Source organism: Trichosurus vulpecula, chromosome 3 (assembly GCF_011100635.1).
Source record: "Trichosurus vulpecula isolate mTriVul1 chromosome 3, mTriVul1.pri, whole genome shotgun sequence".
Lineage (NCBI taxonomy): Eukaryota > Metazoa > Chordata > Mammalia > Diprotodontia > Phalangeridae > Trichosurus > Trichosurus vulpecula.
Window position 1 is genome coordinate 250149296 of NC_050575.1, and position 21769 is coordinate 250171064.

Genomic DNA, 21769 nt, shown 5'->3' on the forward strand with positions numbered 1-21769 from the left:
TTCCTGAGTTCAAATCAGGCCTCATAGCCTACTACCTGTGTGATCCTGAGCAAGTCATTTAACCCTGTTGGTCTCAGTTTCCTCATCTGTAAAATGAATTGGAGAAGAAAATGACAAACCACTCCAATATCTTTGTCAAGAAAACCCCAATGAGGTCACAAAGGGTTAGATATGACTGAAATGACAGAACAGCAATAACAAATGATATAATATACAAGATTGTGGGATAATGCTGTCTGTCTGGATGTCATATCTTCGTTCTAGTCTGTAAGCTTCCTGATGGCAGGGACTGTGCCTTAAATTTGATATTGCCTTATTACTTAGACCCAACACTCTGTGCAGGTATTTGTTGCCTGGCAACAAATCTGTTAAAAGTATCTGCAGTGTTTCTATGAAGTTGAGTTGCCAAATGACATAACATATGAGTAGTTTTTTGCAAACTTTAAAGAACTATAAAGGTACTTGTCATCATCATCATTACTATTGGATGTTTTGGTATTATTGTCAACTCCACATTTGATTTGCCATGTCAGATCTTTGCTCTTTTCATCTCTGATGGTGCTTCTCTCCAAACCTCTGTAGATATAGTTTGGTCTCCATTTAAAAAAAATGATAGGTAAATTGAAGATTGAATAATGAAAATAGTTACTCATTTCTTAGAGGTGTTGCAAGAACTAAAGTGTCAGTGTTTATTTTTCAGCAGTCTAGGTACTTTTGTATAGCCAAAAAACTCTGTCCTAGTAGTAATCTTCACTCCTGACTCCTACTTACCATTTCATAAATGCTCAGTGGTTATTTAAGTGAGAAAAAATTGATGGAAACCCTTAAACACATCTGGAAAAGTCACCTAAAAGCAGCTCTCCTGACAGATGAACAAGATACTTCCAAATGCTGAGAGCACAGAGTATGTAAAATTCAAATATAAAAAGCATTATTTTTGAAAAACCAAATGAAGAAAGTTGAATAATTGAATAGGGTTTTTTTTAGTATTACAGACTTAGGAAAGATGAATATATACCTTTAATGAAAAAATCCTAGAGATGTTCACATTTAAAGATTGTAGTAGGGTACACATTGCAGAGAAGCAAATTTAAGCTTGATATAATGAAAAAATTATGATAATTAGAACTGTAAAAATGGAACAGGTTGCTTGGGAAGTGGGCTGCCTTAGGAGACAGTGGCTTCTGTCTTGTTGGAGGTTTTCAAAGGCTGGATAGCTGCTAGTTGGTTATATTGTAGAGAGTACTCTTTCAGGTACGTGTTGTACTCAATGACAACTGAGGTCCTTTCCAACAGTAAAAATGAAAAATTGCAGTTTGGCTTTATAGCTTTGCAATGCCGAGTCAAGTTAATCTCAGTTTGGGTTGTATCATAGTGTTAGAAATAAGAGCCCATCGTGAAGAGTTGGGTTCATTTGTAAATTTGGATGAAAGCTGGCACTAAATTAGGTCTCTAGGAAATGTTTTATTCTGTTTTGAAGCATTGATTAAGAAAGCCTATCTTTTCTTCTGTAGGTTGTTACCTTAGTAAGTTGATCTTAAAAAATGTCAACACAGCATTTGTTTTAATGAAATTAGAGTATTGAACAGTTGCTAGCTGGATCCCCAAGTATGGGTATCCTTCCCAGGGTGGGGTGGGGGCATGTTTGATACTTGTAATAGTACATTGATTCTTTTTTGAGTTCCAGGAAACCATTTAATGTACAGAAAATATAACTTACTGGTTTGAAAGAATGAAGATGCACCCCTAAATTATTCTTAAGGAATAATACAGTATTTGTACCAGGATAAGAAACTCCCCCCCCCACTAAGGACCCTAAGAAACAGGAATGATGAACAGAGCACTGCATTTAGAATCAATAGATGAGTCCAAATCTGGGCTATGCTACCTACTACCATATGATGAAGGGCAAATCATTTTCATCTCTTGTAGCCTCATTTTCCTTGTCTGTAGAATAGGGGACTTGGACTCTAAGACATTTTCTGACTCTAAATTCTGAGATCCTATGATACTCATAATAAATACATTTAAGGTTCATACTGAGGTAAAAAGCGACCTATAAATAAGTAAATATTCTTTTTATTCTTTAAGTAAGAAATATAAATTGTTCAATTACTTGACAAGAAATTATTACATTCCTATTGCACATGAATCACTGTTCTAGGCCTACTTTTAAAATTAACAGTGAATCCATGACTTGATTTAATGAATCTATTTTAACGGATACATAATCTCACCAATGTAGATGCTTTCACCAATGGTGGTTCAGTTGTGATCTGTAAGCCCCTCTGATCCTATCTGTTCTTGTTCCTGGTTTTCCAAAAATTCCCCATAGAGTATCTTTACAATGTGCTGCAGGCCTACCCTTACATCTTCTGGTACTGCAGAGATGCCATCATACTGTGGACCAAGGCTGTCCCATTGCCTTCTCTCACTATATGATCAGTCTACTCATTCCCTTTTCTGACCACACATTTCCTTGGTGAGATCCTTTCTTGTGCACAAGTTATTGTTTGTAGTATAATAGAGTCTGCCTAGACCTAAGAATATTATGGCATACTAATTAATCAAAAATATTTATTAAGTATCTAATACATGCCAGGTATGTGCAAAGCCTTGGGGGTACAAGTATAAAGAACTATCCATACTTAGAAGGAGCTTACATTATAATGGGAGAGACAACAAGTACATATAAAAACGTCTGTGGTATAAGTATAAAGTGAATAAATACAAATGTGTGGAAAGTAGTTAAACACAAGGTAGTTTGGGACGGAGACCACTAGCAGTTAGGGGAATCGGGAAATACTTCTTACAGGAGAATGGTGCCTGAACTATGCCTTAGATGGAAGAAAAGAATTTTGTGAGATGAAAGTAAAGAAAGCCTGCATTCTAGCCATGGAAAAAATGCAAAGGCATTATGATTTGAAGCCATACTGTAGTATCTAGGAGGGTATTGGTGTTAAATGACAGACATTTTTGAGTCAGAACATAGCTCAGAATTGTTGGCAACAACATTCTATCTGGAATGCCTACTCTGCCAATGTACTATATATGTACATTATACTATATCAATTTACATATATACTATACGTATATACGTACTATCTATTACATTATAGTAAGACATCAGTGTGCACAAATCACAAAGGTATTATCTTAAAAAAAGATAATTTAGAGGGTGACAATAACTACTGATCTCCTTTTTCATCTATAAAATCTTTGATAATAATCTACACACACACACACACACACACACACACACACACACACACACACACAAGTGTCAACTTGATGAAAATTTGAAAAGGGAACAGGCAGACTTTTGTAATTCATTTTCTACAGCAGACCACATCTTCTATGCAAAGACTGTGAGAGCTTACTCTTACTTTTATTAGTTGATTGTTAACATTGATTATCGAAAAGTTAAATTTGATTATTATTTACTCAATAGAGCAAAATATAACCCTAAAAGAATCCTATCCAATAAGATTAAATTCTTATGACAAATAAAAACCATATTTTGTTTCCATATTTTGGCCAATGAAAGGAAATGAAAATCAACTGAGGACTTTATCTGATGAAATTGTACATCTACTATGTATAACTTATTATTTCCTTCAAATATATGACAAAATTATCACATGAATTTCTTTTTTTTCTTCTCTCCCTCAAGCTCACAGAAATAGTGACAAGCACCCAAACCAGTCTCAGGCAAAATTGAGCATCTGAAAAAGTTTATTTTCAGTATTCATTGCTCCCCGCCTTTATGAAAGAATTCCTACTATCCTGGTTCCTTCTAGTGGAATGAAAACTGTTCTAATTAATTAATGATTTAATGGTTCCATTTTGAATGTTTTCTTTCGAAAAAGGATGATATGGAGAGGAACACATCAGTTTGATATTTTGGGAAGAATTCTAGACTTGTAGTAAGGAGCATCTAGGTCTGAATCCAGTCTGGCATCCATCTACAAGGTTTGTGACTCTGGGCAAATTAATCTCTCTCTGTGGTGCAGTAGATAGAGTGTGGGGCCTTGACTCAGAAAAACTTGTCTTCCTGATTTAAAATCTGGCATCAGACACTTACTAGCTATAGGACTCTGGGCGATTCACTTAACCTTATTTGCCTCAGTTTCCTTATCTGTAAAATGAGCTGGAGAAGGAAATGGCAAACCACTCCAGTATCTTTACCCCCATTTAGGAGTCATGAAGGATCAGACATGACTGAAAAATGACTTAACAACAACGAAATGGGATACTAATCATACCTACCATGCAGAGTTGTGAGACTCAAATAAGATAATAGACATAAAGTACTTTTAAAACCTTCATGACCCCAAATAAATATTCAATGCCTATACTATTAAAGTGAAATTTCAGATATCTGAGTAAGGGGGCTATTTTGGGCAGAGGAACTTGACCGCAGCCTTCCAATTATAATCTTTAGGGGACCAATCACCCATAAGGTTGGTCCTATCAAGATCTGTGTTGCTTTGAGATTTGCAAACCTTCCAGAGCTTTGTAAACATGAAGACTTGTTACTGCTTTGTGCACTGTCTCATGTTGGAAATAGATTGAGTTGCTATAATTATTATTATTTTGATATAGTATCCTACTTGTAACATTATTTCTTGAACCAATCTCTCTGTTAAATGTTGCTGTACTCACTTGGGGCAGAGAAGATTCTTTTAGTATAACCTTAGAGGGGGAAAAACCTTGTCAGAGAATACATCCTATTAAATCTGGGTATTGTTGAGACAAGTGTTGCTTTAGGCTAGCTGTGCAGATGGATAGTCCAGCCCATCAATTAGTTGTACCAGCTCACCCTGTTCCAGAAGTTTCCTCCTGAATCGTTCAACAACAAATTTGGTTCAACACACATTTTAAAGAAATACCTACTGTTTTTAGAGTCTTATACTAGACACGAGAGATAAAAAGTATCAATAAGGAATAGGTCCTGCCCTCTTGGATCTCACAGTCTTTTGGAGCCTATGGCTTACACGGCATATGAAAAACCATAATACACAGTCTTTCATGATAAAAGAATTAAGAGTGAAAAATAACAATGATACAACAAGAGAATAAACATCTACTTCCTTGGCTTGTGTACATTTTACATATACATAGCTGTGATCATGTGGCTATTAGATGATTGTTAAAACTGATTATCAAAAAGTTAAAGTTTGTCATTATTTACTCGATAGAGCAAAACATAACCCTAAAAGAATCCCATCCAATAAGATTCAGTTCTTATGACAAATAAAAACCATATTTCGTTTCCATATTTTGGCCAATGAAGGGAAATGAAAATCAACTGAAGACTTCATCTGATGAAACTGCAAATCTACTATGTATAACTTATTATCTCTTTCAAATTTTTGACAAAACTATCATGTGATATCTTCCCAAAATTTCCATTTGGACTTCTTCATCATAGCTTCAGGAATCTTACCATCCTGAAAGCTGACTTCAGCTTTGGTACTTGTACCTTTGGCCCAGTAGCCCTCTGAATGGCGGGTAGAGAGCTCCTCCCAAAACCTCCTCTCAGGGAGGGTGTCCAGGCCAGCCATCTCTTTCCTTTTCCACCCAGTTAAACTCCTTTAGAGCTATCACACCCTCTTCCTGGGTACCTTCCCTCTCACCCAATTTTTGGCTCCTTTTGGGGTATTTTCTTTCCCCATTGGATTATAAACTCTTTGAGGGCAGGACTATCTTTCTTTTTCATATTTGTATTCCCACTGCTTACCACAGTACCTGGCACACAGTAAGTACTTAATAAGTGTTTACTAGATGGCTGATTATGGACTAGGGTTTTTGGAGTTCTTACTTCTAAATAGCAGCAAGAAAATGGAAAAGATTTGTATTTAAAGTTTGTATTTCCTTGTTAATCCCAGGTGGAAAATGTCAGTGCATTCTTATTTTATTTCCAAAAAAACCACACATTAATTAATATATGATCCAGGGAACTAAACAGTTACTACCTAAAGAAAATAGAAACTAACATATCCTAAGGTTATATATTTAACAGCCTAGGAAGTCACTCCCAATACAACCTTTATATAGCACTTGCCAACTAATTATCATCGTCAAGCTGTTGAGTCACAGCTTTCACATACTTGCAGCCACTTGCTATGTGTTTCTTCTTTTACTTTTATTTTGCTAATATATATCTTGCTTTACTGAGTTTTTTTTTCAAACTTTTGTTACTCAAGTTTGCTGACATTTGGGGTCATCAAAAACGTGATTGATTTAAATAACTTAAGGCTATAAATAACTTTTTTACATTGCATTGTCATGTAATGTCATATAATATATTATAATTTTGAAAGACTGCCATGTGAACAGGGATTAGCCTTGTTCTGTTGACTGTATTAGGAGCAATTAGTGGAAATGACAAAGAGGCAGTAGGCTGGAAGTAAGGTTAAGACTTTCTAACAATTAAATGTCTAAAAGTGGAATAGATTGTTTTGGGAGTTAGTACATTTCCTCTCATTGATAATGTAGCATAATGTAGATAATGTAGCAGGGGCTTTTTCCTTTTTAGGTATGGTTTGGAATGGATGACCTTTGAGCTTCTTTACACTTCTGAGATACTGTGATTTTCACCTTAGCTTGATTGAGAATGACAGACTTAAAAGTCCAGAGCAAAATAACTGCAATATAAAATAATAAAAAAAAATAGTAGCGAAGGGGTGTAGGGAAGGGAAAATCTCACCATCAGCCTAAAAACTACTTATGTATTCTGTTCTAGTTCTCTAGGGAATCAGAATTTAAAAAAATTTTTGTACATTTTCTGGTCACTTAGCATAGATTGGATAACCACTTGGCAAGAATCATGTAGATATGATTCCTGTTCAGGTGCAGGTTAGACTAGACAGCCCCAAGAGGGCCCTTCCAACCCTACAGTTGTGTCATGTTGGTGATCTTTTTGAAAATGATTGTGATTTTGAGATAAGATGCACACATTTATGCTGGAATTGGGAGAGAAAGTGGGATTGGATTTCCTTTAGATTGTTTCCTGAGAGAGACATTATTCCCAGAACTTTCCTTAAAGATTTGGATACATGGTAAATGACACTGAAATTAAGGGTTCAAGGCTCACATGAAGTTATGTAGTTTCATGCACAAAAGAAATTTGGTGGCCGACCTCCACTCTGTTCTTATCTTTACCCAGTGATAACACTATGAATGCTTATTTAAGTGCATCTCAACTGTAAAATTGATGCATCCTTATCTAGCTAGCAATGAGTGGCCATTTAGTTGAGTCCACAAAGGTTAGGGCATTCACTCATCCTGTCCTGAACCTAGCCATACATTTTGAACCAGGTTTGGTCCTGGAGGGCTTTGGTGAGAGCTTTCTTTTTCTCATGGTATTGTCTTGTTAAACCCCCTACCCTAGCTATCCTGGGATGTTTTTCATTATTTTTGTTGAGTCATTTTTCAGTCTGATACTTCATGACCCAATTTGGGGTTTTCTTGGCAAAGATACTGGAGTAGTTTGCTATTTTCTTCTCTAGCTCATTTTACACATGAGGAAACTGAGGCAAAGAGGGTTAAGTGACTTGCCCAGGGTAATATAGCTAGTAAGTATCTGAGGCCATATTTGAACTCAGGAAGATGAGTCCTCCTGACTCCAGACCTGGCACTCTATCCACTGTACCACCTAACTAGCATTTTTTTTTCATTATAGTAAGATTATGGCTCAGAGTTCTAGGATTTTCACCTCTATTTCACCTAAAAAGGGGAAGTTCAAAAAGCATCCAATGTACAATATAAATTGGGTATAACACAGGATTATTTATTTATTCTTTAACATAAAACAGAATGCTAAGCTTAAAGTATCAGAATGTACATTAATGAAATGAATAAGATTGATGGGATGCATTAATTTAATATAACTATTGTTACAATCTTTTGGAAGACTAATATTTAAGCCTTATCAGAATGCAAAGTAGTATGCAGAAAAGTTAACTGGGCATTTTACATTTCATTTTAGCTTGACACTGTCCAAACCCTTCCTGGTACATATCTGTTGGTAAAACAGATCCACATACTCTAATCTTCTTTCTGAGTACTGCCCTTTCCAAGGCAGAAACTTCCCCTTCCATCACTGAGTTTCTCACAGGAACCCAGGACTTCTTGACTTTCAATCTCACGAGGACATTTCCAAACTTGGACATATCTGTCGTGGGGTATTTTTTTTGGAGGGGGGAAGGCAGGGCAATTGGAATCAAGTGACTTGCCCCAGGTTACACAGCTAGTAAGAAAGTGTGTCAAGTGTCTGAGGCTGGATTTGAACTCAGGTCCTTCTGACTCCAGGGCCAGTGCTGTATTCACTGCACCATCTAGCTCCCCTGAGTATTTTTTTTTTTTTTGCCTAAAATCAGGAGAGAACAGACATCAAAGAAGGAGAGGCAGCCAGGGGACCTAGGATAAACCTGCCTAGTTGAGTTCAGGCTCTCTGTGGGGACCAATGGCAGGATCAGCATGATCCTTGGGAAGAGAAGGAGCCATTCTTTCCTATTGCTCTCTGGAATCATGTCATGTAGATGTGAAAGGATAGAGCCAAGAGAGTAGCTTGTTAGGAGGGAAAAAAGAGTCAGGTGGGCTGGTTGCTCCATTTTGTACATCTGCTGAATCATCAGTTATTCCAGCTCAGCAACCAATTAAAGGATTTTTGGTCATCTTAAAGTACCAACTCTTTAGTCCTGACCCATACCAGTCTGAAATCAAGTAGTTCCCCTCCTCCTAATTTTCTACCCCTGCTTTTTTTTCTTCAGCAAAAGCATAATATATTCTGCTCCAGCCTTTTACCTTTTACCTCTGTGTGTGTCTCTCTGCTTCAGATGTATTTCTTATAAGCAACATATTGGAGGGTTCTGGTTAATCCACCCTCCTAACCATTTCTGTTTTATGTGAAAGTTCATCCCATTTACATTCACAGTTATGATTACTAACTGTGTGTTTCCCTCCGTCCTATCCTCTGTTTATACTTTTCTGTCTCCTTTCATCTTGTCCCTTCTCACCACTGGTTTATTTCTGAGCATCTCCTCCCTCAATCCGTCCTCCTTTCTATCAGCTCCGCCCTCCCCCCCACCCCCTTTTCTTTTCCCCTTCCCCTCCTATTTCCCTATAGGTATGATTGATTTCTTTACCCAGTTGAAGACACCTTCATGTTGTTGTTCCCTCTTTGAGCCAGTTCCCATGAGAGTAAGGTTCAAACAATGCTCACCCCCTCTTCTTTCCCTCTGTTGTAATAGGTCTTTCATGCCTTTTTATGTGATATAATTTACCCCATTCTGCCTCCTCCTTTCCTCTTCTCCCAGTACAATCTTTTTCTTCACCCTTTAATTTTTTTATAGCATCACGTTAAAGTCAACTTATACTTATACGCTCTGTCTATATGTACTCCTAATTGTCCTAATAGAGATAGAACTTGTAAGAGTTATAAGTATCATCCTCCCACATAGAGATGTAAACATTGAATATTGGATAACATGTATTTTCCTTTGCTGTTTACCTTTTTATGCTTCTCTTGAATCTTGTTTATGAAGATCAAATTTTTCTGTTCAGCTCTGGTCTTTTCATCAGAAAGCTTGAAGTCCCCTTTTTCATTAAATATCCACTTCCCTCTCCCCCCAAAAGATTATGCTTATTTTTCTGGTTAGTTGATTCTTGGTTGCAGTCCAAGCTCCTTTGCCTTCCAGAATATCATATTCCAAGCCCTTGATCCTTTAATGTAGAAGCTGCTAAGTACTGTATAATCCTGATGTGTCTCCTTGATATTTGAATTGTTTCTTTTTGGCTGCTGGCAGTATTTTCTCCTTGACCTGATAGTTCTGGAATTTGGCTACAATATTTCTTGGAGTTTTCATTTTGGGATCTTTTTCAGAAGGTGGTCAGTGGATTCTTTCAATGACTATTTCCCCTTCTGGTTCTAGGATATCGGGACAGTTTTCCTTGATAGCTTCTTGAAAGATGCTGTCCCGGCTCTTTTTTTGATCATGACTTTCAGGTAGTCCAATAATTCTTAAATTATCTCTCCTGAATCTACTTTCCAGCTCAGTTGTTTTTCCAATGAGATATTTTACATTTTCTTCTATTTTTTTCATTCTTTTGATTTTGTTTGACTGATTCTTGATGTCTCATAGAGTCATTAGTTTCTGCTTTCTCAGTTCTAATTTTTAAGGAATTGTTTTCTTCAGTTAGTTGTTGTACCTCCTTTTCCTATTGGCCAATTCTACTTTTTAATGAGTTGTTTTCTTCAACCAATTTTTGTGCTTTTTTCCCAAGTTGTTGATTCTTTTTTCATGGTTCTGTTGCATAACTCTCATTTCTTTTTCCAAATTTTTCTTCTGCCTCTCTTATTTGATTTTTAAAATCCTTTCTGAACTCTTCTAAGAGGACTATTTGGGTTTGGGATGAATTTATAGTCCTCTTTAGGCTCCTTCACAAGTAAGCATTTTGATATTTTTGTCCTTTTCTGAGTTTTTTGTGTTTTGATCTTCCCTTTCACCATAGTAGCTTTCTGTGGTCAGGGCTCTTTTTTTGTTCATTTTTTAGACTGTTTTATGACTTTTAAAGTTGAGCTATGCTACTGGGATACAGGGGGCACCGTCCTAAGGTCCTTGCCCTAGAGGCCAGGGGCCTGGTTACTAGGGTGGCCTGGCGTACTTATGTCTGTTGTGACTAGGGTTCCGGGGCTGACAGTTTGCTTGTGCTGGGCCTAGAGGCAGGACTACCAGGCCTTGGTTGCTGATCTGTGCTGTGGCTAAGAGCCTCCCCCTGGACACTGCTTGCATTGGGCTGTGCTCCCCTTTTACCCAAGTGAGACAGACCTTTCCTGAAGTCCTTCTAAATTGTCTTGGACTGGAAAATTGTTTTACTCTGTCTTTTTGTGAGTTCTTTCACTCCAGAATTTGTCTAGAGCCTTAATTTAACATTGTTTCTGAGGGAAACTGGAGAGAGCTCAGGTAACTTTCTGGCTTTTTTTCTGCCATCTTGGTTCTGCCTTCCCTCCTCCTAATTTTCTTCATGGTTGCCTAGAACCAGGAATAGAAACTGAACATGCTCCTTGGAAAGGGGCAGGGGAGAGTTCCTGATACATTATGAAATGAATGAATGACCAAATGAGTGGAAAAACTTTTAGCACTTACAATATGTCAGTAAGTGTGGTAGGCTTTGAGGATACGAATTCCAAAGTGAGACGGTCCCTTCCCTCCAGGAGCTTATATTCTGATAGACATAACACATATAGGGCATAGACCTAGGGAACAGTCAATCAAAGACTTTGAGAGAAACCATAGGTTATTTGTTGTTATGCTAATTCCAATATCATTGGCAATATTGACTTGATTACTACTCCCAGTGTGATAGGTAGAAAGTTGCAGGGAGAGGTTTGGGAGAGGTATGATGGATGGAATGGGATACATGATCTGGGGACAGAAAAATATTATGAGTTAGATAAGTTTTTATTCATGTAGCTACCAGTTAGGTAAATTCAGCCTGTTCCAGGGTACAGTCCTAAAATTGAGTATATTAACTCTCCTAGAGTTGGGATGGGAAGGCGTGGTCTCTGGAGAGCTGTAGTAGGTAGAATAAAGAGAAACCACAGCAGACCAGATAGCAAGATGCTTGGGTAGACCCTGGTTTCCTGGAGTCTGTATAGGATAAGATTGGACACATGTCTTTTAGAATGTAACCTCTTTGAGGGTAGGGACATTTTGTATTTGCTTTACGTAGTCACATCCCCAGTTGCTTAGTTCAGGGCTTGGCACATAGTAGGTGCTTAATAAATGCCTTTTTATTTCTTCATGTCTATGGTACCTACCTTATAGTGTTGTTATATGGTTCAAATAAGATAATGTATATAAAATATTTGGCAAATTTTAAGGAATTATATCAATGTCAGCTGTAATAATAATGAAGATGCTATTAGGTAATACATTTATGGATAGTAACGATTATTTGTGTAGGTCTTCCTTCAGATGGTGCAGATGGCCATTCTCCTATGCTTTCTCCTCCTATGTAATTCTTTTCCATGTCTTTCTGTAAGTGCTCCTTAGAGGATTGGCCCAATTCCCTGAAAGTCATCCTTTAGTTTAGTAGTTCATGGATGTCAGCACTTGAGCCACTCATCTGTTATGCCTCACTTTTGATATGTGACCAGCCAACCTCCTTTTTTGGTTATACGTATCCTTGCTGATGTCTGTTGTACCATTTCTTGTTTACAAGGCATTATGGGTAATATACACAGCCTGTACTTACACCCACCATGTGTCTTTCCATTACTCTTTGGGTCAATTGTAATCTTAATTCTTCTGTATGAATAAAAAGAAGTCTAAATATACATGTAATGAAATCATCCCTCAGAGTCACTGGATTCCTTCTTTGGTTGAATACGTCATCTTGGTTTTAGCGTGTTTACTAGATTGAAAAATTATGCTTTTTGTTTGTTTGTTTAAAACCACAGGCCAGATGCACAGTGAAATCATGAATTAAAATGCTTAAATTAGAAAACCACAGAAATAATTAAAATAAAGCTCAGCAGCCAAGATCGGCATCATCTATTGTTATAGCTCCATTATGGATAGATTAGTATTCAAATATTGTAATCAATTTTCTTGGATTGGGATGAGTGAGATTTTTCTAAGTATCACTTGATCACAGAAACTTGCCCAGTGCTTGTCTCTACCCGTCTCACAGTATATACCTTTGCACATGTAGTGAAATAAGAAAAAATTTTGTCTTAACCAGAGGCTGTTTTCTGTAAGGGAAATTCAATATGAATCTCTGCTTTCTGCCAGTTGTGGAAACTAATCATCCTTCTTTTGCTCACTATTTCAATTGTATGTCTGGTCTAAGAAGACAACAATAATTATAGAGTGATTTAAGGTTTGCAAAATGCCTCAATATGTCACCTTATCTTCCAGCAAACCTGAGAGTGAGTGTTAGCTCCACTTTTATACCAATTTTAAAGATGAAGAAACTGAGGCTGAGAGATTAAAGGACTGGCTCATGTTTCTATAACAAGTTGTTGTTATGTAAGACAGGTCTCAGCTGACTTTAAGTCTGTTCTCTCAGTTTCTACTTTAACTATTAGGAAGATGAATTGATGATAGAGACTATATTCACTACTTATAAATAGCATGATGCTGTTACTTCCTGATGTCTTAGAAGACAAAACTAGAATTCATAGACATTAAGGAGCTATTTAATTGGGAACAATTAGCTAATGATTAGGCTTTTTAAGACACCTACCACGTGTAAGGAAACACTGTGAGGGTTATGAAGAAATATGTCGTAGTTCCAGCTCACCAAAAGCATAGTCTATTTATGTATATGATATATCAGTGTCTAATTTACTGTACAAGATAATAAGTGATTGCTGTCAAGTGAGTGTCAGAAATAATTAGTGTTATCATGGCTTAGGAAGAGATATTGTTCAGCAGGATGGAATTGATCTGGGCTTTGAAAAATGAGTTTGACTTAGATGGGGGAGAGAAGAAGGACATTCTGGGCAGAGGAAAATATGAGTAAAAACATTTTAAATCTCACCTTTAAGAATGTGTTGGGAGAATGACGAATTTAACTAAAGCAGTATATTTGAATAAAATGAATATCAAATTCAATCAAATACATTTAAGTTGAGGGCAGGGAAATTTTACATAGTAGGAAGTTAGGCACAGATATAGAAGCTTAAGAGGTAAATGCAGTGGAAAAAAGTACTTCACTGGGAATCATTAGATCTCCTCAGTCTGAGCACTGTCATTTTTGGCTTTGTAACTTTGGCAAGTCACTTAAGTTCTTTGATCCTCAGTTTTCCTAACTGTCAAATGGGAATATTTGTATTACCTACCTCAGAGTTTGTTGTGAGGATTAAATAAGATAAGGTACACAAAATACTTTGTAAGCCATAAAATTCTACATAAATTCAAACTCTTATTTCAATTAAACATTTTGGATTTGTAGATGATCATAAACTGTAAGACAAAGCTATGCTTGCAAGGTGCTAAGTGAACCAAACAATTCTATTTTTTTAAAAATAAAATTAATTCAAGGGGAAAAAAAGCACTCAACTGGGTCATTTGACACTTTGTATGTTACCTCCAGGGTCCAAACTGCTGCTTAACCAAAACTTGCCCCATTATTTGCAGTCTAGTTAGTATGAGTGATGGAAGGCATGAAAAAAAAAATCATTATTCTGGTCTTAGATGGGCCAAGTGGTGGTTGGTTGGGGTTCTTCTGGCTAAAGATCAAGCTAGTTAAGCAGTCCTCATTTCAACCTCTGTTCCCTCTCACAATTTTGTTTTTGCTGCCTTTTATCTCAAGGTTCTAAAATGTAAATAGAATTAAGGCGATTATCTGCTTCTAGGTGTAGGGTCTATTGGTTTGATCACAGGTGAGTGTCAACAAGGACCTGGGTCATGACATATACAAAATAAGCAACTGATTAGCTATCTCCTCCCCTCCCGCCCCGCCCCTTTTTTTTTTTACCCTTTCAACTGACTGTTGTGACTTTCTGTTGACACAACCTTAGTCAGTAATATTGTACTGTTGTTAAGAATAGAAGCAAGACAAGGACATATTTTCATAAGGTTCTCATCTGAAGGAAGTAGTAACTATATGTTGCATTAGCTATTCCCTTTGTTCTCAAATTCAATTTTCCGATAGGGCATGGGGATTCTTAACATTGGTGAGAGAGGAATGGGTTTCTGTAGCATCCAGGATGAACAGCTTCAGGTCCATACTTGCTCATGAAAGAGTTGATCGGGTGAAGACTATTAATGAGACTGGTCTGAGAAAAGATCAATAATACAGTGCTTGAAATTCGAAAGAAGTAAGACCTTACAGAGGTTGTAAGGCAGGATTCAGATGAGGGGATAGAGGACAAGAAAGACAATACAAATGTTAATGGTTTAATGGGATAGAAAAGAAAGGATATTTATGTTATTTTTCATAAATGTTATTTTTTTTTCAATTACATGTAAAGACAATTTTTAACATTAATTTTTTGAAAGATTTTGAGTTCCAAATTTTTCTCCCTCCCTTCCCCCCCATCTCCCCAAGATGGCAAGCAATCTGATATAGGTTATACATGTGCAATCATGTAAAACATTTCCACATTAGTCATGTTGTGAAAGAAGAAATGGAACAAAAGGAAAAACCATTAAAAAACACGAAAGAAGTGAAAATAGTATGCTTCAACCTGTACTCATTTATGTTCATTTAACTGGTTCTCTCAACTTCTTGAAAATTAATTTTCCCCCTGTTAGTGAAAGTATACCTCTTCCTCATCTTCCGTATACATAGAAGGCAAACTTAGAAGTGGAAAGGACTGCAATTTACTGAGGAGAAAATAGCAGCCTAAAGAAGTTATTTAAGAGGCTTGTCCAATCTGACACAAATAGCAAACAGATCTTCAGCTAATAAAATCACAGATTGTGAGGGGGAAGGGATCTTAAACATAATTCAGTCTAATCTCCTCACTTCACAGATGAACTGAGGCCCTGAGGGATTAAGTAACTTGGTCCAGTAAAGGAGAATAGTGGAGGTTTGAACTGAGATCTCCTGATACCAAATATAATATTCTTTCCTGCTACACTTGACAAAGCTAAAGGGCCACTAAAGGTGGCATGGAGTATAGAATGCTGGATTTGGAGTCAGGTAGACCAGTGTTCAAATCCAGCATCTGACACTAACTAACTGGGTAACCCTGGGCAAGCAGGGTTTGCTTGTCTGCCTCAGTTTCCTCATTTGTCAAATGGGGATAATAATAGCACCTAGCTCATAGGGTTGTTGTGAGGATAATATGAGATAATATTTTTAAAGCACTTTGCAAAACTTTAAAGTGCTATGTAAAGGCTAACTATAATTATTTGTGTAGTGCAAGAATCCCTTTGGTAAGATTATAGCTGAAGCATTTTTGATAATCACAGAGTTATCTGAAATCAGAATTCATCTTTTTTTTTTTGTCTTTCTTTTAGGCACCTCCATTCAGTTAAGGAAGTAGAGTTAAGGAAGTAGTTCAAAGTTGGAGAGAGTAATATGGATCCAGAGGAGTTTCCTCCTCCACCACCTGAAGGTAAGTGAAATATTCTGATACATTTGGACCATTGCTTTTGTTTTTGTTATTCAGTCTTTTAAGTTGTGTCTGACTCTTTGTAAGCCCATTTGGGGTTTTCTTGGTAAAGATACTGGACTGGTTTGCCATTTCCTTCTCCAGCTCATTTTATAGATGAGGAAACTGAGGCAAAGTGACTTACCTAGGGTCACACAGCTACTACGTGTTGAAGGCTCATTTTGAACTCAAGTCTGCCTGACTCCAGGCCTGGTGCTCTATCTACTGTGCCACCTAGCTGGATCATCCCTAGAGGATGGCAATCAGGGCCAATTTCTTAGGACTTTTACCTTTTCAGACTGCTATGATAGTGATGTCTGGATAGTAACTTAGTTGGGAAAAAAGGACTTGGTACCATTAGCTGATAAATATTTTTTAAAAATGATTTGAGACTCATACCATGAATTCACAGCTCCCTCACTTTCCTCAGGCAGGTGTGTGGGACTTACCTTTTAAGGCATTGTAACCAGAATGCTTTCACAAAATCACAGAATTATAGAATCTGGGGCTCTAAGTAACCTTATAGATCATCTGGTACAACTTCCTCATTTTAAAAGATGGTGAAACTGAAGTCCCAAGAAGTGAACTGACTTCAAAAATTGTTTTTCAATTAAGAATCAATTATTTCTATCTCTCCCACCACTTTAATGAGAAAGAAAAAGAAGGAAAACAAACCCCCTGTAATATATATGCATAGTCAAGCAAAACAAATTCCAACATTATCCATATTCAATAAAAGGATGTTTCTTCTTTCTTCTCTTTGTTAGGAAGTAGGTAGTAATGCTTTGTCACCAGTCCTCTGGAATCATGATTGATCATTATGTTCAACAGTTATGTCTTTCAAAATTATTTGGCCTTACAATGTTGCTACTGTATAAATTGTTCTCCAGGTTCAGCTCACTTCATTCTTCATCAATCCCTACAAAATATAAGTGACTTTTCCAAGGTCACACAGCTCATTAAGTGACAAAAGAGTTTTCAGGTTGGGGAGGTATGTTACTTTCTACATTGTGGGGTTGTTATGAGCAAAACTTAAAGCATTATAGAAATTTTAGGTGCTATTATTTTGTTTTTTTAATCTGGACCTCTAATTTCATTAGTGTAAGGAACTTTTCTTTTTGGCGAGGCAATTGGGGTTAAGTGACTTGCCCAGGGTCACATAGCTAGTAAGTGTTGTATCCAAGGCCAGATTTGAACTCAAGCTCTCCTGACTCTGGGGCCAGTGCTCTATCCACTGCACCACTGCCCCCCAGGAACTTCTGATATGGGAAATCTTTCTATCCATTAAGATCAGCAACCCACTGATAAGTTGATGGGAGGCACTGAGAGAACAAATGACTTGCTCATAGTCATAGAGCCAATATTTATCAGGATAAAGACTAGAACCTGGTCTTCCTGACTCTTTGAATAGCCTTATTTGCACTATGCCACTCTGCTTTTCTTGATTATTATCCTCTTTCTTCTTATCTTATATTAAGTGAGTTTGTAGCTTCCTCCCTTCCCCAAGGCAGGTGTGTGGGACTTCCTTTTTAAAGCATTGTAATGAGCATACTTTCATGAAACCACAGATTCTGGGGCTCTAAGGAACTTTAGAAATCACATGGTTCTTGGCTAAAATAACAAAACAGGAGGATGATAAATGCTGGAGAGGATGTGGGAAAATTGGAACATTGTTGCATTGCTGGTGGAGTTGTGAGATGATCCAGCCATTTTGGAGAGTAATTTGGAACTACGCCCAAAGAGCCATAGGAATGTTCATACCCTTTGACCCAGCAATACCACTTCTAGGGTTGTATCCCAAAGAAATCACACAAGAGGGAAAGGGACCCATATGTACAAAGATATTTATAGCGGCTCTCTTTGTGGTAGCCAAGAATTGGAAATCAAAGGGATGCCCATCAATTGGGGAATGGCTGAACAAGCTGTGGTATATGAAGGTAATGGAATACTATTGTGCCATAAGAAATGGGGATGATACGGACTTCGTAACAACCTGGAAAAACCTACACAACATAATGCTGAGTGAGCGGAGCAGAGCCAGGAGAACATTGTACACGGCCACAGATATATGGATTCCGTGAGGACCAACCCTGACAGACTTTGCTCTTCTCAGCAATGCAAGGTGCAAGGACAGCTCCAGGGGACTCACGATGGAGAATGCTATCTTCATCCAGAGAAAGAACTGTTAAGTTTGAATGCAGATTGAGGCACACTACATGCTCGCCTTTTTTCTTCTCTTTTGTTTTTGGGTTGTTTTTTTTTTTTTGTTGTTGTTGGTTCTGTTTCTTTTTTCTCATGATTCATTCCATTGGTCATAATTCTTCTCCATAACTTGACTAGTGTATAAATTAATTCAATGCGAAGTTATACATGGTAGTTATATGAGATTCCATGCCGTCTTGGGGAGGGAGCGGACAGGGAGGGGAGAAAATCTGGAACTCAAAATTATGTAGAACCGTGTGTGGTAAACTAAAAATAAAAAAATATTAAAAAAAAAAGAAATCATCTGGTTCAACTTCCTCATTTTAGAGGTGATGAAACTGAAGTCCCAAGAAGTTGTCCCAATGATGTTATATTCCAACACTTTTATCTAATTACAAAAAGTAATTATTTTTCTACCTGCCCAAGAGTCTACCAAAGAATAAACATAAAAGAAATATAGCAGGGAGGGACTTGTTCCCATTGCAGTCAGAGTGACAAGGAAGATAGCTTTTTCATCCTGTTTCCAAATAGTTATGATTTCATCAACTGTCTCTACTGTATATTTTCCTCCCATATAGTTTGTAATCTGTAGGGATAATGTTTTCTTGCAAAATCTGCACAAATCAACCAGTTTGAGCTCCCAAAGGATAGCTTTCTCTGTAATTTCTGATAGCAGTTACTTGGTTTTATGTTGCTATGATGAACATCTCCATTTTTAGAAGCCGATCTATATGACACAGCCTTTTGTTTGATATTTCTATGTCAATATGTTGTTGGTTAAGTTCATGTGGGAGCTGCCTATGTTGTGCCCCGTCCCACCCCGCCACCCCCAGTTTACCTTCCATCTTGCCCCAGCTCACCCCACTGTTTGTGCTCCCATCTCCACAGACCCCATTGTTTGTGTTCCCATCTCCATGGAAATCAGTTTGTGTTCTTTCCCTTTAAATAACCTGACCCTACCCCTGCTCGGGGCTGTTCATTTGAGTCTTTACTCTGAACCATCACGCGCTTGAATAAATCCACATCAAAATTTATATCCAGGTCTCGCCCGCTCTTTTTGGCACAACACCCATAGTGCCACTTTTGAATTTTTGCCATTTCATAGGCTCAGTCAATGGACAAACCAATGTCAATTACATTTGAAAAGTCTGCTAAATGTGGACCTGTTGTCAACATTTTTTTAAATTATTTTTAAAAATTATTTTATTTAATTTATTTAATATATTTAGTTTTCAGCATTGATTTTTACAAGAGTTTGAATTATGAATTTTCTCCCCATTTCTACCCTCCCGCCCACTCCAAGATGGCATATATTCTGGTTGCCCTGTTCCCCACTCAGCCCTCCCTTCTGTCACCCCACTCCCCTCCCATCCTCTTTCCCTTCTTCTCTTGTAGGGCAAGATAAATTTCTATGCCCCGTTGCCCATGTATCTTATTTCCTAGTTTCATGCAAAAACTTTTTTTTTGTTTGTTTTTGAACATCTCTTTTTAAAACTTTGAATTCCAAATTCTCTCCCCTCTTCCCTCCCTGCCCACCCTCCCTAAGAAGGCAAGCAATTCAAAATAGGCCACATGTGAATCATTATGTAAAACCCTTCCACAATACTCATGTTGTGAAAGATCAACTATGCTTTGCTCCTTCCTAACCTATCCCCCTTTATTGAATTTTCTCCCTTGACCCTGTCCCTTTTCGAAAGTGTTTGTTTTTGATTACTTCCTCCCCCTGTCTGCCCTCCCTTCTGTCGTCCACCCTTTTTTATCTTCTTCCTCCTTCTTTCCTGTGGGATAACATACCCAATTGGGTGTGTATGGATTCCCTCCTCAGGTCAAATCCAATGAGAGCAAGATTTACTCATTCTTCCTCATCTGCCCCCTCTTCCCTTCCTACAGAACTACTTTTTCTTGCCACTTTTATGCGAGATAATTTACCCCATTCTATCTCTCCCTTTCTCCCTCTCTCAATATATTCCTCTCTTATCCCTTAATTTGATTTTATTTTTTTAGATATCATCCCTTCATATTCAACTCACCCTGTGCCCTCTGTCTATAGGTATATACATATATATACACCTACATATATACATACCTAGACACATACATATGTATATATATACATATACATATATATGTATATTCCTTTCAGCTACTATTACTGAGGTCTCATGAATCATACACATCATCTTTCCATGTAGGAATGTAAACAAAACAGTTCAACTTTAGTAAGTCCCTTATGATTTCTCTTTCTTGTTTACCTTTCCATGCTTCTGTTTGGAAGTCAAATTTTCTATTCAGCTCTGGTCTTTTCACTGAGAAAGCTTGAAAGTCCTCTATTTTATTGAAAATCCATATTTTGCCTTGGAGCATGATACTCAGTTTTGCTGGGTAGGTGATTCTTGGTTTTAATCCTAGCTCCATAGACCTCCAGAATATCATATTCCAAGCCCTTGGATCCCTTAATGTGGAAGCTGCTAGATCCTGTATTATCGTGATTGTTTTTCCACAATACTCAAATTGTTTCTTTCTGGCTGCTTGCAATATTTTCTCCTTGCTCTGGGAGCTCTGGAATTTGGCGACAATATTCCTAGGAGTTTTCTTTTTGGGATCTTTTTGAGGAGGCTATCTATGGATTCTTTCAATTTCTATTTTATCCTGTGGCTCTAGAATATCAGGGCAGTTCTCCTTGATAATTTCTTGAAAGATGATATGTAGGTTATTTTTTTTATCATGGCTTTCAGGTAGTCCAATAATTTTTAAATTATCTCTCCTGGATCTATTTTCCAGGTCAGTGGTTTTTCCAATGAGATATTTCACATTGTCTTCCACTTTTTCATTCCTTTGGTTCTGTTTTATAATATCTTGATTTCTCATCAAGTCACTAGCTTCCACTTTCTCCAATCTAATTTTGAAGGTAGCATTTTCTTCAGTGGTCTTTTGGACCTCCTTTTCCATTTGGCTAATTCTGCCTTTCAAGGCATTCTTCTCCTCATTGGCTTTTTGGAGCTCTTTTGCCATTTGAGTTAGTCTATTTTTTAAGGTGTTGTTTTCTTCAATATTTTTTTCAGTATTTTTTTGGGTCTCCTTTAGCAATTCATTGACTTGTTTTTCATGGTTTTTTCACATCATTTTCGTTTCTCATCCCAATTTTTCCTCTACTTCTCTAACTTGCTTTTCCAAATCCTTTTTGAGCTCTTCCATGGCCTGAGACTAGTTCATGTTTTTCTTGGAGGGTTTTGATGTAGGCTCTTTGACTTTGTTGACTTCTTCTGGCTCTATGTTTTGGTCTTCTTTGTCACCAAAGAAAGATTCCAAAGTCTGAGACTGAATCTGAGTGTGTTTTCGCTGCCTGGCCATGTTCCCAGCCAACGACTGTCAGGGTATGACTGCTTTTAGGGTAAAGAGTACTTTGTTCCAAGCTTGGGGGGATGTGCTGTTGATTTCAGAGCTATTTCT

The 21769-nt window shown here is 37.4% G+C and overlaps 1 protein-coding gene across 4 annotated transcripts in view; it reads left to right on the plus strand.

Moving 5' to 3' along the window:
* ARHGEF10 (Rho guanine nucleotide exchange factor 10) overlaps positions 1-21769 on the plus strand; it is a 244523-nt gene that overhangs the window by 19085 nt on the left and 203669 nt on the right. For all 4 annotated transcript variants that reach the window (XM_036752754.1, XM_036752755.1, XM_036752756.1 and 1 more), the window contains exon 2: positions 15984-16081. In XM_036752754.1, coding sequence (XP_036608649.1) covers positions 16045-16081 — 37 coding nt within the window. In that variant the 5' untranslated portion in view covers positions 15984-16044. The remainder of the gene's footprint in view (positions 1-15983; positions 16082-21769) is intronic.